The sequence below is a fragment of the Pantherophis guttatus genome, chromosome 4, assembly GCF_059756535.1.
Source record: "Pantherophis guttatus breed Tessera chromosome 4, ASM5975653v1, whole genome shotgun sequence".
NCBI lineage: Eukaryota > Metazoa > Chordata > Lepidosauria > Squamata > Colubridae > Pantherophis > Pantherophis guttatus.
The window spans coordinates 70033366-70047131 of record NC_142066.1 but is presented as its reverse complement, the minus strand read 5'-3'; the positions used below and the strand labels follow the sequence as shown (position 1 = coordinate 70047131).

Genomic DNA, 13766 nt, shown 5'->3' with positions numbered 1-13766 from the left:
ATACAGGATTTCTGGAGCTCAGTCAGAGTGACTTTCAGGTTCTTAGTCACCTCTCCCCTGATTGTTCTGTTTGACCAGGTGACCAACTCTTGGAAGAGTCTTGGTTGTGCCAAACTTCTTCCATTTGAGAGTTATGGAGGCCTCTATGCACTTAGGAACCTTCAGTGCAGCAGATATTTTGTTGTAGCCTTCTCCAGATCTGTGCCTTGCAATAATCCTTTCTCTGAGCTCTGCAGGTGGTTCCTTTGACATCATGGCTTTTGCTCTGCTACAATATGCATTGTCAGCTGTGAGGCCCTCTATAGAGAGATGTGTGTCTTTCTGAATCATGTTCAATCCATTTAATTTACCATAGGTTGATGCCAATCAAGGTGTAGAAACATATTAGCAACAATCAAGAGAAAAGGGGAGGCACCTGACCTAAATTTCAAGTGTTGTGGCAAGGGGTCTGAATACTTATGCCAAAGTGATATTTCAGGTTTTTTATTTTTAATAAATTTATAAGCATTTCTAAATTTCTGTTTTCACTTTGCATTATGGGGTACTGAGTGTAGATTAATGAGAAAAACATGAATTTCAACAACTGTAGAATCAGGCTGCAGCATAACAAAATTGACAAAAGTGAAGGGGATCTTAATGCACTGTATAATGATGACTACTTAACTATGGACAGAATAGAATAGAATAGAATAGAATAGAATAGAATAGAATAGAATAGAATAGAATAGAATAGAATAGAATAGAATAGAATAACAGAGTTGGAAGGGACCTTGGAGGTCTTCTAGTCCAACCCCTGCCCAGGCAGGAAACCCTACACCACTTCAGACAAATGGTTCTCCAACATCTTCTTAAAAATTTCCAGTGTTGGAGCATTCATAACTTCTCCAGGCAAGTTGTTCCACTGATTAATTGTTCTAAGTTTATTAGAACAAGTTTATTAGAATAATTATTTCTCCTTAGTTCTAAGTTGCTTCTCTCCTTGATTAGTTTCCACCCATTGCTTCTTGTTCTACCCTCAGGTACTTTGGAGAATAGTTTGACTCCCTCTTCTTTGTGGCAACTCCTGAGATATTGGAACACTGCTACCATGTCTCCCCTAATCCTTCTTTTCATTAAACTAGACATACCCAGTTCCTGCAACCGTTCTTCATATGTTTTAGCCTCCAGTCCCCTAATCATCTTTGTTACTCTTCTCTGCATTCTTTCTAGAATCTCAACATCTTTTTTATGTCATGGCGACCAAAACTGAATGCAATATTCCAAATGTGGCCTGGTTAAGAATGTGCAATATTTCTCTTGCAGCTGTCACTAAAAATAAAATATCAATTAGATTATAAGGATTTGGGTGCAGTATATTTAAAATATATTGGTTTTTTAGTGATTCTACATTCTTCAGTTGAAGCAGAGTATCTAACCATGTTTGATCAATGCATTTTTTTTCAAGAAGAGCTAAGTGATTCATGAGATAAAATAAAAGCATCCTTGTTTTGTATCATGAAACTCTGCTGCATTTAATTTTCCATTCCTTGTCTTTGCAGATGGCAATCCATATACCTGGTGGATCGGGCGTGCCAATGAAAAGCAGTACTATTGGGGTGGCTCTGGACCAGGCATTCAGAAATGTGCCTGTGGCATTGAACGTAACTGTACTGATTCAAAATACAATTGTAACTGTGATGCTGATTTGAAACAAGAGTAAGTGAGATATTATATTTTGTTTATAATTTAAATGCTTCAAACAACAGTGACATTTAAGATTATTGTATAAATAAAGCAAACAGATCAGACCAAACAATAGTGACATTCAAGCTTACTGTACAAATAAAACAACCAGAACCTAATGCTAGGTTCAATGCAATCAATAAGAACATTAAAAATTAATTTCACCTGGTGGTTTTTTTGACCCTAGATTTAGGTGGCTGCAAGATAACTAGAGGAAGAATCTCCTACTAATTAATATAAATAAATAGAATTATTTTGCTGGGAGTTTGTGATCTGGAATATTAAAATAAGCAATCAGTACTCTTTTAGCCTATTTATACAGTGGTTATTTTGGAAGATACCATATGTTTTATTGTATTGATCTGTGTAAATATCTTGTATCTTCTGGAGTTCTTGTTTTGTTTTTCAGTTAGGAAAATGTATTTTAATTTTAAAAAATATTTTATTTTGATACTGAAAATCTAAGAAGAAACAAAGGACTTTTTTTTAACATGAGCAATCTGAAACTAAAATTAATATTACGTTACTAGTTTGATTCTTAGTAATTATATAAATTTGTGATTATGGGTTGGAAAGTCTTGATAATGACTTCATAAAGAAAGATTGATAATGGCTTACTGACAGTTTGGATTGAAAATTTATTCCATTATATTTTTAATAGTTACTAAACTGCAAAAGCTACACAGTACATTTGGGATAAATAGATAATTAAATATATGAATACATAGAAAATGAGGATAAATTAAAGAGGCTTTCTTTCATATGATTTTTAGATGAGGCTGAAAGAATCAAAAGTGATATGAACAAACTAAGAAAATGAAAGCAGAAGGAGAGGAAGCAAAATAAATCAGCATGTGATCAGTTTAAGAAGAGACAGATCATAGGGGGCTGAGCTTCTAAAATAAGGCAAACAAATTATGTAAGAGATATTTAAGTAGATGGTTATTGAAAGTCTCTGAGGGATTCTTCATGTCTCTGATCCAATCGATGATCAAACAGACATCCAGTGCTTTTCAGTATCCACTGACTGATGCATTGAATATCATCCATTTTTTTCATTTCAAAGAGCAGGGCTGGCAGCAGGTAAAGTAGAGTTCACTCTAATGGCACTCCTATAGGAATACAACATCAAGAAGATCAACTTTGGTTACATGCCATACTTTCTTCAGAAAGCACCAATTTTGAGAAAAAAAATATTTACTTACGGTCTTCTGAATCAGATGGGCCAATCCTGCAGGCTGAACAATTAAATTGATATGTTTTAACTGTTTCTGAAACATAGACAAATTTGGTGAATTGTAGCCCAATTTATTTACCACAAACCCCCAAAGAATTTGTCATTCTTTTTTGACAAAGTGACTAAATTAGTGAATCAGAGAAACACAGTGGATAGTATATTTGGATTTCAATAAGGCATTTGACAAAGTAGAACGTAACTTACTTCTTACTAAGCTAAAAAAAAATGTGGGATAGGCAGCATCACCACTAGATGGATTTGTATTGGGCTGACAATAAACTCAACAAGTAGCCCTCAATGAAACTACATCTACATGGAAGGAAGGAAGTAGGAATATCCAAAATTCCATAAGATAGGCTCAAGATCCAAATGGATCTCAACAGACTTGAACACTGGACCCTATCTAACAAAATAATATTCAGTGTAGATAAATGTATGGTTTTATACTTAGGCAAGAAAAAACAAATGTACAGGTACAAATTAAGTGAAACCTGGCTCAATATCAGTAATTGTGAGAGGGATCTTGGAGTCCTAGTGAACAATCACCTAAATATCAGTGAGCAGCCAACAAAAAATCCAATACAATCCTAGGTTGCATTAACAGAGAAATAGAATAAAGGTCATGTGAAGTATTAGTATCGCTTGATAAAGCGTTATTAAGATCATACTTGAAATACTGTAATGCATTCATTTTTGATCAGCATATTATTAAAAAAATGTAGAGACTCTAGAAAGAAGGTGGAAAAGAGCAACAAAGATGATTAGGGGGCTGAAGGCTAAAACATATGAAGAAGTTGCAGGAATTGGGTTTGTCTAGTCTAGTGAAAAGAACAAGTAGGGGTGGCATGATAACAGTATTCCAATATTTGAGGGATTGTCAAAAAGAAGAAGAGATCAACCTGCTTTCCAAAGCACCAGAAGGCAAGACCAGAAACAATGGATAGATAGTAAGCCGCCCTGAGTCTCCGGAGAAAGGCGGCATATAAATTGAATTAACAATTTAAATAATAATAATAATAATAATAATAATAATAATAATAATAATAATAATAATAATAATAATATTTACAACAAGTAAATACAAGTAAACAAGTAAATACAAGTAAACAAGTAAATACAAGTAAACAAGTAAAGCAGACTGTGGAAGAAGAAAAACGCAGCTTGAATGATTACATCCAGAAAAGTGAAGAACCAATGATTAAGGAAGTAAATAAAGGAGGCCTTTTAAAGACAACTAAAACAAAAGCAGAATATAAGAAAGAAGTAATTGAGCAGCGAGCTGAAAATTGGAAACACAAAGCTCTGCATAGCCAATACTTGAAAAGTATTGAAGGCAAAGCTGACCAGAAACTAACTTGGAACTGGTTAAGATCAGGAGTACTGAAAAAAGAAACAGAAAGCTTTATTTTGGCAGCTCAAGAACAAGCCCTAGCCACAAACTGCATGAAGGCAAAAATTCAACATGTTGCCACCAACAGCAAATCCCGCCTCTGTAATGAGAAAGATGAGACAGTCGACCACCTGATCAGTAGGTGTAGCAAAATTTCACAAACTGACTACCTACAACGCCATGACCATGTTGCTAAGATAATTCACTGGAAATTGTGCCAGAAGTTTGGATTTGAGTACAGCAAAAACCACTAGGAACATCAGGTTGAGAAAGTTTTAGAGAATGAGAAACTCAAGATCTTGTGGGACTTTAGGATTCAGACTGACAGGCACTTGGTCCACAACACACCTGACATAACAATAGTTGAAAAGAAAAAAGTATGGTTCATTGACATTGCAATACCTGGTGATGCACGGATTGAAGATAAGCAGCAAGAAAAAATCACAAAGTACCGGGACTTGCAAATTGAAGTTGAGCGACTGTGGAAAAAGAAATCGTGTGTTGTCCCGATTGTAATTGGAGCCCTCGGAGCAATACCCAAAGGGCTACCCCGCTATTTAGAAATTGTAAATTTGCCGGACTTGAACATTTTGACTTTACAAAAAACCACCTTACTCGGAACAGCTTACATCCTCCGACGATACCTTAACAGTTCCTAGGTCCTTGGTTAGGACTCGAGCTGCTGAGCTATTAACCAGCCTCAATTGGTGTGAATCTCACTAAAGATTAACCAATAATAATAATAATTAAATAATAAAAAACCTCCGACGATACCTTAACAGTTCCTAGGTCCTTGGTTAGGACTCGAGCTGCTGAGCTATTAACCAGCCTCAAAGGCTGTGAATCTCACTAAAGATTAACCAATAAATAATAATAATAATAGAAACTAATCAAGGAGAGAAGGAATCTAGAATTAAGAAGAAATTTCCTAACAGTGAGAACAATTAAGCAGTGGAATGGCTTGCCTTCAGAAGTTGTGGATGCTCCATTACTGGAGGTTTTTAAGAAGAGACTACACAGCCACTTCTCTGGAATGGTATAGGGTCTCCTGCTTGAACAAGGAGTTGGACTAGAAGACCTCAAAGGTCCCTTCCAATTCTGTTATTTTGTAATTTGAAGATTTGAGTACACCTATCATTTGTTTATCATGAACCAGCTGAATTTATATTACTCATGACCTGCGAACGTGCTCTTTTCGGGAAGCATAGCCTCATCCAGAATGGGCTAAATCAGATCTTAGAAGAGTTTTGTTTCCATGTAATTTAGAAGCATTTCTTTGAAGATGCTAAATCAAAGTCATACTCTTTTTTGAAACACCGTTTTACAGTGCCTCCCCACTTTAATGATAATGCTAAAATAACCCTTATTCTTTTGGGCATCTACAGAGTCTTATTCCCAATGGATCCAAATAGTTGGACAATTAAACATCCATGCATTCATATTTATGAGACCGCCTTCTGCCTCCGATAGCCTCCCACTGACAGTACGCTCCCACAGAGACGGTCTCCTCAGGGTTCCGTCGGTTAGACAGTGTCGACTGGCGACCCCCAGGGGGAGAGACTTCTCTGTGGGAGCACCTGCCCTCTGGAACGAGCTGCCCCCGGAGATTCGTCAGATTTCCGACCTCCGTATCTTCCGCAGTGCCCTTAAAACACTATTATTCCATCAAGCAGGGCTGGCCTAAAATATTATTTTAATGGGTTGTTGTGTTTTAGATGATTGGCCAAACTATCTAATAATTTTAAATTGTTTTTAACTTTTATATTGTGGGTTTTTATCTTGGCTGTACACCGCCCTGAGTCCCTTTAGGAGAAGGGCAGTATAAAAATTTGATAAATAAATAAATAAATGTAATTTATATGAACACCCAAATCACAATGTGACTTTTTTCTAAACAGGGACATTTTTTCAAATCAAATTCACTACATTGGTCCTGACTAAGATGATACACTGGCTTTCAGAACCGTATCAGCTTCACTGTCTACAATTAACTTGGACCTAGCTTCATTTTGTTTTAAATAGTGTTTAAGTGCCATGCAGTAATAATATAAACGTCATTTCTCTAATCAAATATTAAAGGATTACTTCAACAGAACATTTTAATATTTCTAATCTATTCATCTGCTTGAGGCAGATAATAATTCTTTTTAAAAAGTGATTGTATATGTTTAACATAAAAAAAACCTACCATGTTTCCCCGAAACTAAGATATGTCTGGATAATAAGCCCAATTGGGCTTTCCAGCACATGCATTAAAATAAGCCCCCCCCCAAAAAAATAAGCCCCCCAAAATACTTAGATGCATGTGCAGGGGGGGAAGGGAGGGGGAACATCAGAGCCACTGCCACCCAAGATCAGCAGGCCAGATTCAGTGAGCCAGATGCACTGCTGCCACTTAGGAGAAGAAGAGAGAGAGGAGGTGCTGCAAGAGCGCCCATTTCTCATGTTTTTCTACTTCTGGGCAGCAGCAGTGCATTCAGCTCCCTGAATTTGGCTTGCCAATCTCAGCCAGTGAGGGGGAGTGGCAGTGGGGAGGGGTGGAGCGGCAGAGCGGTGGAGAAGCAAGAATTCTGCTGCTTGCCCAAATCCCAGATCTCCTGTTTGCCTTGTAGGCTCTTCAAGAGGAAGGCTATCGAGCCAATCTGTGGCTTTTTCAATCCAAGCCAGCGCTTCTTCTTCTGCTCCCCTTTCTCCCCCCCCCCCGAGTGGTGTGTAACTTGAGAACTTGGATTTTCTTCTAAACTCTTCCCGGCCATCCTTTTGTTCTCTACTTCGGCTCCAGGAGCTGTATCCAACCCCCATCCCACCCCATCCCTGCCTGGGGGGGGCTCAGGAGAACTTTGGCAAGTCTGGTCAGGTGACCCTTGGGGTGGAGACCCCCACCCCGGCCCCCTTGGCCACTTTGAGAGCAGCAGTGCAAACCCAATCCAGCCCAGTCCAATCAGCCTCCTTGGTTGGCAGCCAGGGAAGTGGGGTGGGGGGGACAGAAGGTCCAAGAAGACTCCCAGGCTGCCTCACCATGCTTCTCCTGCCTCCTTACCCTCCTTTCACACACAAAGCCAATCACACAGAGCTTGCTTGCATACAGGCTTGCCAGAAACTCTGCCTCCTTCCCGCTTCATGCTCCAGAGCCTTTCTTGTCCAGGATGCCACGGAGCCCAGTGGAGCTCGCTGGAGAGGCACCGGCCGATGTCAACCATGGCCGAGCCTGAGAAGACACGTGTTGCTGGCCTTCACACCCTGCACCAAGTGAGCCCCGCTCACTTCCCTTTTGACCTGCTCCGCAGTCAGACTTGGGACCGTCCTCCAGGGCATCCTTCCACCCAACCAAGCCCTGCCAACTTTACAGGAGTGGGGAGGTGGAAAAAAATAAAAGTTTCCGGGCATTGGGCAGCTGCCATGATTGCTAGAGTCAACGACCTGAGCTGCACCAGCAGAGCAGCTGGTCAGTGCTCTGGCACCAGTACCCCTGCTGGGGGCTGAGGTTTTGAGGTCCTGCACCTCAAAAATAATAAGACCCCCAATAATAAGGCCAAGGCCATATTTCAGGGGTCAAAATATGGGGGAAACATGGTACTGTGGGAAACACGGTACTGTGTACTATACTTTAAAGAAAAATTGCAGAACATATTTTACAAGAGCGTAAGAGTTCATTCTATTTCCATAACTGTATAATTGTAAAGAGAAACTATTAATAGAAGGTGTGACTTAATTCAATTTATGAGCCGTCGTGGTATAGTGATTACAATGCAGTATAGCAGGCTAACTTTGCCCACAGCCAGGAGTTTGATCCTGATGGGGCTTGAGATATAGTTACCCTTCCATCCTTCCGAGATCAGTAAAATGAGGATTCAGATTGTTGGGGGCAATATGCTGTTATTTCTGTACCTGTATATACTACTTAGACAGTGCTAAAAATCACTATGGAGCTGTATATAAGTCTAAGTGCTATTGCTATTGCTGTTGAATTCAGGCTTCAAAATGGTGTGCATTAATTTCTTAAAAGACTACATCTCTTTGTGCACATAAGAACTTGTATGGTACAATGGAATTGTGTTTTCAACATTTTCCCCATAGACCTAAGAATTGAAGATGGAAGATTAGCTCACATATTGCACAGGTAAATTTCTTATACATTGAAGACCCTTGAGGCCACTTTCAGTTTTGATTTTACTATATCATTAATAGAAACTGAGGAGAATTACATTTTCTATCTATCCGTGTCAATGGGGCTTTTATATAGGAATTGATACATGTTGCAGTTATACAAAATTATATTTTCTATATTTATTATATTGATGGTGGGGCTTTTATTTTGCTTTCTTTGCTTTATTTAGGGAGAGAGATGTCAGATTAGAATTTTTTGTGCTTTGGGCAAGTGTATGTACTGAGGAATCAAATAAATATTCTGCCTGAATCAATGGTGGGTTTCTACTGGTTCGCACCAGTTCGGGCGAACCGGTAGTGGCGGTGGCGGGAGGCTCCACCCACCCACCCAGACGTTATCACCGACACTCTGTGCAGGTGCAGAAAGTTCTGTGCATGCACAGAAGCACCGTGCATGAGTGAAGTGAGCATGCACTCCCAATTCCGACCAGTAGCACAGGTAAGTGGAACCCACTACTGGCCTGAATGTATTGAACCACTTTGGTGGGAAGGTAACAGCATTCTGTGCACCTCAGCATATAGTCATGCTGCCCACATGGCCATGGAAAAGTCTTTGGACCTCCTCTAGCTAAGAAATGGAGATGAGGACTGCCTCCTAGAGTCAGACACTACTGGACTGGGGAAACTTTTACCTTTAGAATAAATATTCTGCCTGGGTGTATTTTTACTGTACATCTGCACTTTTTCAGGATACATATTTTTGTGGAGTTGGAGGAACAGATACGAAGTCCTGAGTGGTTCTAGTTGAGAAAGAGTTCTTATCTTGGCCAACATTTTCTTTCATCTCTGTGGATTGTTACATCACACATAAGAACATATCAGGAATATGCCAGATTTCATAAACCAATACTAAGCCAGATATTCCAACAAACAAAAAGCAGGCAAAACAAATCTTTGCTAAATATTATGTGCAAGCAAGGCTATACTGTAACTTCATATATTACAGTATGTGGCACATGTTAAATTTACTGCATTTCTATGTTTTTGAGTTGGATTTTGACCTTAAAAATCATCTGTTTCTGTCTACAGTAATACATTTCCTTTATTTGTTCCATTCAATATACATGAACATTAATAATAATAAAGTGATCCTCAATGCTTGATTGACTCCACAGTAGTTACTTAGGCATTTTTACAGGCTTTGGAATAAACCTTACTTCATTTGTTCCCTAATTCATATATTTCCACCCTGTCGAACATTGTGAAGATGTGTGTATGACACAATGAATCTTAAACTTCAGAAGTTACTTTTGTTATGAGATAATTTGATGCATCATTAAACAGTACAAATCTTTAAAATGAAGCAGTGGAACATAAAATGATGAGGGTTTTTCATATTTAGTTTGAAATGTATCATTTGAGAAGTGTTCTTCCCCTCTTAATTTCAGGAATCCCTTTTTAGTCACAGCTGCTCAGTTTCTATTCAATTTCAGTTTTGCAATATTTAGCTGATATTGTTTACGTGTTCACTAGACAGCACGCTTTAAGAGAGTCATTTGTAGTGAGTCAATTATACAGAAATCAAACTGCAGCACTAAACACATTGAAAAATCAGAAAACAAAAAACCTTGAAAATCAAGTTAAACTCAAACCATCACATGTTAAACCCATTTCTGTCCTGTCTCATCCCATTCCTTTTTCTCTTTTATTTGACCTTGCAACAGATGCACTGAAGTCTTCTTTATTTTTTTGGATTAAAATGTAATGCCAAATTAAGAGAGCTGAACCCATATCAAGGAAAGTGTTCAAGTGAATAAAGTCCTTGTGTAATATTACATGATAAGTTGGCCGAACCATTGCAGATCAAACTTCCCATACAGATTTCAAATAATGCAAAAAATACTGAAGATGATTAATTAATTGTTCTCACATTAATATTCAAGTCAAAATGTGGACAGATACTGAACAAGAATTCATGCATGAACTTGATGCATTAATGAGAATTTAAGTTGTGGCAGCAGGTTATGCAAATCAAGATTCAGTTCAGGATAATTTAATTTTTGCTACTAAAGCCAAAATATGTTAGAATATTAAATTTTCAGAATATCCCATGGATGTGTGCCGTACTCTGCATACTTCATTCTTAAAAGTATCATTTAAAAAAATTATTTAATTGCACTTTTCATGATAGTAATTAATTATGATCAATCTTACTATGTTCAGTGGGTTTTTTCTTTAGGTTATAGGTATAGAATTTCAGTCTTTTGTTGTTATAATCTTTATGAGTACATAACTTAGATTTAACACCTCTCTTCCAAGGCAATTTATTGGGAAAACTCTTTTGAGGAAGGTTGCTTTCAACTCCTGACAATTGGTCAAGTCCTTGCAATTTTCTTTGGCAAGATTTTTCAAAAGTGGATTTACCATTGCCTCTTTCCTAGGGTTGGGAAAGAATGCCTGGCCAGTTGACTTTATGCAATCTCCCAGTTTCTAGTCTGTGCTCACTTCTAAAATAAATCTGTGCTCACTTCTAAAATAATTTGGAAGTGCTTTGAAGGACATACGAAATGGAATATCTCTAATATTCATGCTGACTATTTAAAATTTTATGTAAAAAAATGTCATTGCAAAGTTGAATTAGATTTTTCTAGTATGATTTATTCTTACACAAAAGATTGAAAAAGTAAGCTCTTTTCATGATGCAATAATTATACAACAGTTTGAGGGTTTATATAACACAAGATTTAATTGTTACATTAATAATCCAGCAAAATGCTGTAGACATAGTATACTTGGACTTCAGTAAAGCATTTGACAAACTAGACCAAACTTACTTCATGGTAAGATGCAAAAATGTGGGATAAACAGCATTACCATCAGTTGAATTCGTAACTGGCTGACAAACTGCATTCAATGTATAATGTATAATCAATGTATAATCATTCATAAATGATTTAGATGAGGGAATAAAAGGGGAATTTATCACATTTTCAGACAACACCAAGCTGGGGGGAATAGTCATCGCCCCCAGTGGATAAATTTGAACCCTGGACTCTATGTAACAAAATGAAATTTGATAATGAGGAAAATAAGGTTTTACACTTAGGAAAGAAAAAAACCAAATGCACAGGTCTAGAATAGGTGCTATCTGGCCCAATAGAATTAACTGTGAGAGGGTTCTAGAAGCCCTAGTGGACAACCATTTAAATATGAGCCAGAAGTGCACTGTACCTGCCAAAAAGGCCAATGCAACCAACTTATCATGTAATATTACACAAGGACTCTATTCACTTGAACATTTTCCTTGATGCAATCCTAGTCTGCATTAAGTGTTAGTATCACTTTATAATGCACACTTGGAATACTACATTGTGGGGACAAGAATACCAGTTCTTCTCCCCACAATAAAAAAGAAGTTCAAACTCTAAAAAGAATACAGATAAGAACAAAAAAGATGATAAGGGGACTGAAGGCTAAAACATATGAAGTATGATTGCAGAAACTCTAGTGAAAAGAACGACTATGGTGACATAACAGACTTTCAAGGGGAGGGGCTATCACAGAAAAACCTATATGCAGCTCATGGTCTGAAGATATGCAACTGCATTCAGAAGCTATTAGATATTGTGGGAAATACAAAGTTTATAATCCTGTTATCCCTGGCCCACTGCTATGCTTGTCTATCATCTGGAGACACAAAATTTTTGTGGCCTCCTTACTTGTCTGCATAAATTTTGTTGCAATGCAACAAAAAAAATGTTTTATGAAACAAAGGGTGCAGGAAGGGCATTAGGTCATATTAAGCACTGAAATTTTTAAAAATGCAGATTTCATAGCACATCTAATTTAAAAAAAGTGAATTCTGACTATCCTTGAGATGTTATTTAAGTAGTCTAAAAAATAGTGAATTCTGACTATTCTTGAGATGTTATTTACTTAGTCTATAATAATTTAATTACCGTATTTTTTGGAATATAAGATGCACCGTTTTCCCCCCTAAAAGGGGGTGAAAATTTAGGTGCGTCTTATACACTGAATGTAGCCCTGTCCACCCACTGGCCCCCGCTCTTTGGCCTCTGCCTCTCAGCAGTTTACCTCCTTGCAGCAAGCAGCAAGAAGAAACAGCTCGTTTTAGCTTCAGCACAGCCTAATTAGCCTCTCAACTCTCAGCTGTTTTGCTCTTAGCTGCTTTGCGTTGGGCCTCTGCTGCTTGCTGCAAGGAGTTAATTTACTGGGAGCAGATTTTTTTTTTTCTTGTGCTAATCAAGCTATGCTGAAAACGAAAATGAAAGTAAGGCAGGCTATTTGCTGTTTGCTATAACGAGGCAAAATTGCTGGGAGGCAGAAGCAGAGGCAGATTTCTTTTTCTTGTTTTCCTCACCAAAAAAGCTAGATGCGTCTTATACAGGGTATGGTTCTACTTACCTTTACTACCAGTTCGCAGTGGGGACGTGCATGTGCTCTTGCTTTGCTAACGCCGCACTCTTCTGCACAAGTGCAGAAGCTTCTGCATATGCACAGAAGTGTTTTGATGATGTCGGGGTCGATGGGCGGAGCCTCCTGCCAGTTTTAATACCGGTTCTATAGAACTGGTGTGAACCGAGGGCAACCCACCACTAGTTTTATAATCCGGAGGGTCTTATACTCTGAAAAATACGGTAACTCTATTAAAAAGAGAAGGAAAGGTGTTCAGTAATGTATGGATTAAATTAAACCACCCTCCACTTTTCCAATGCTATAATATTTGGTTTAACTGATGGATAGTATAGTGGATGGTTTCTAAGATAGATTGCTTTTCAATTCAACAACTATCCTGTTCTTTACAGTATGATAAGAAATATTCCAGGATGGCATGTCAAATGCTCTCCACTTTAAAATATTCACACCTTTAAACATTAAACAATGCAAAATATTCAAAGCCTTAGTGACCAATCTATACTTATTTTCTATTTTCTCAGAATGGAATCAATTTTATTTATAAAACTTGAGTTACTAAATTGTAAAATTGCAAAACAAATCATAAAGTGCTAACAGATGAATGAGCAGTATTTTATTTTCTAAAAAAGGCATCTATCTATTGGAGGGAATACCTCAGCAACCTAAAAAAATAAAAATAAGTCATATCATCACTATAAAGTATCTACTTCTCCCTGCTTTTTAAAGCATACTGATTTTAATAATGAAAGAGATGCATATCCAATTATATATCTGTTAACTACCTTTCTGCTTTGCCATTGCTTTAAATATGTTTACAAATTTAAGATACTGCTAATTATTATTGATAATGGATGAGCATGAACAAGTTCTAAA

The 13766-nt window shown here is 37.6% G+C and overlaps 1 protein-coding gene across 3 annotated transcripts in view; it reads left to right on the top strand.

Annotated features, from left to right (window-relative positions):
- Window positions 1–13766, top strand: part of CNTNAP2 (contactin associated protein 2) — a 1550102-nt gene that overhangs the window by 1252610 nt on the left and 283726 nt on the right. For all 3 annotated transcript variants that reach the window (XM_060691806.2, XM_034416464.3, XM_087892376.1), the window contains exon 14: window positions 1539–1695. In XM_060691806.2, coding sequence (XP_060547789.1) covers window positions 1539–1695 — 157 coding nt within the window. The remainder of the gene's footprint in view (window positions 1–1538; window positions 1696–13766) is intronic.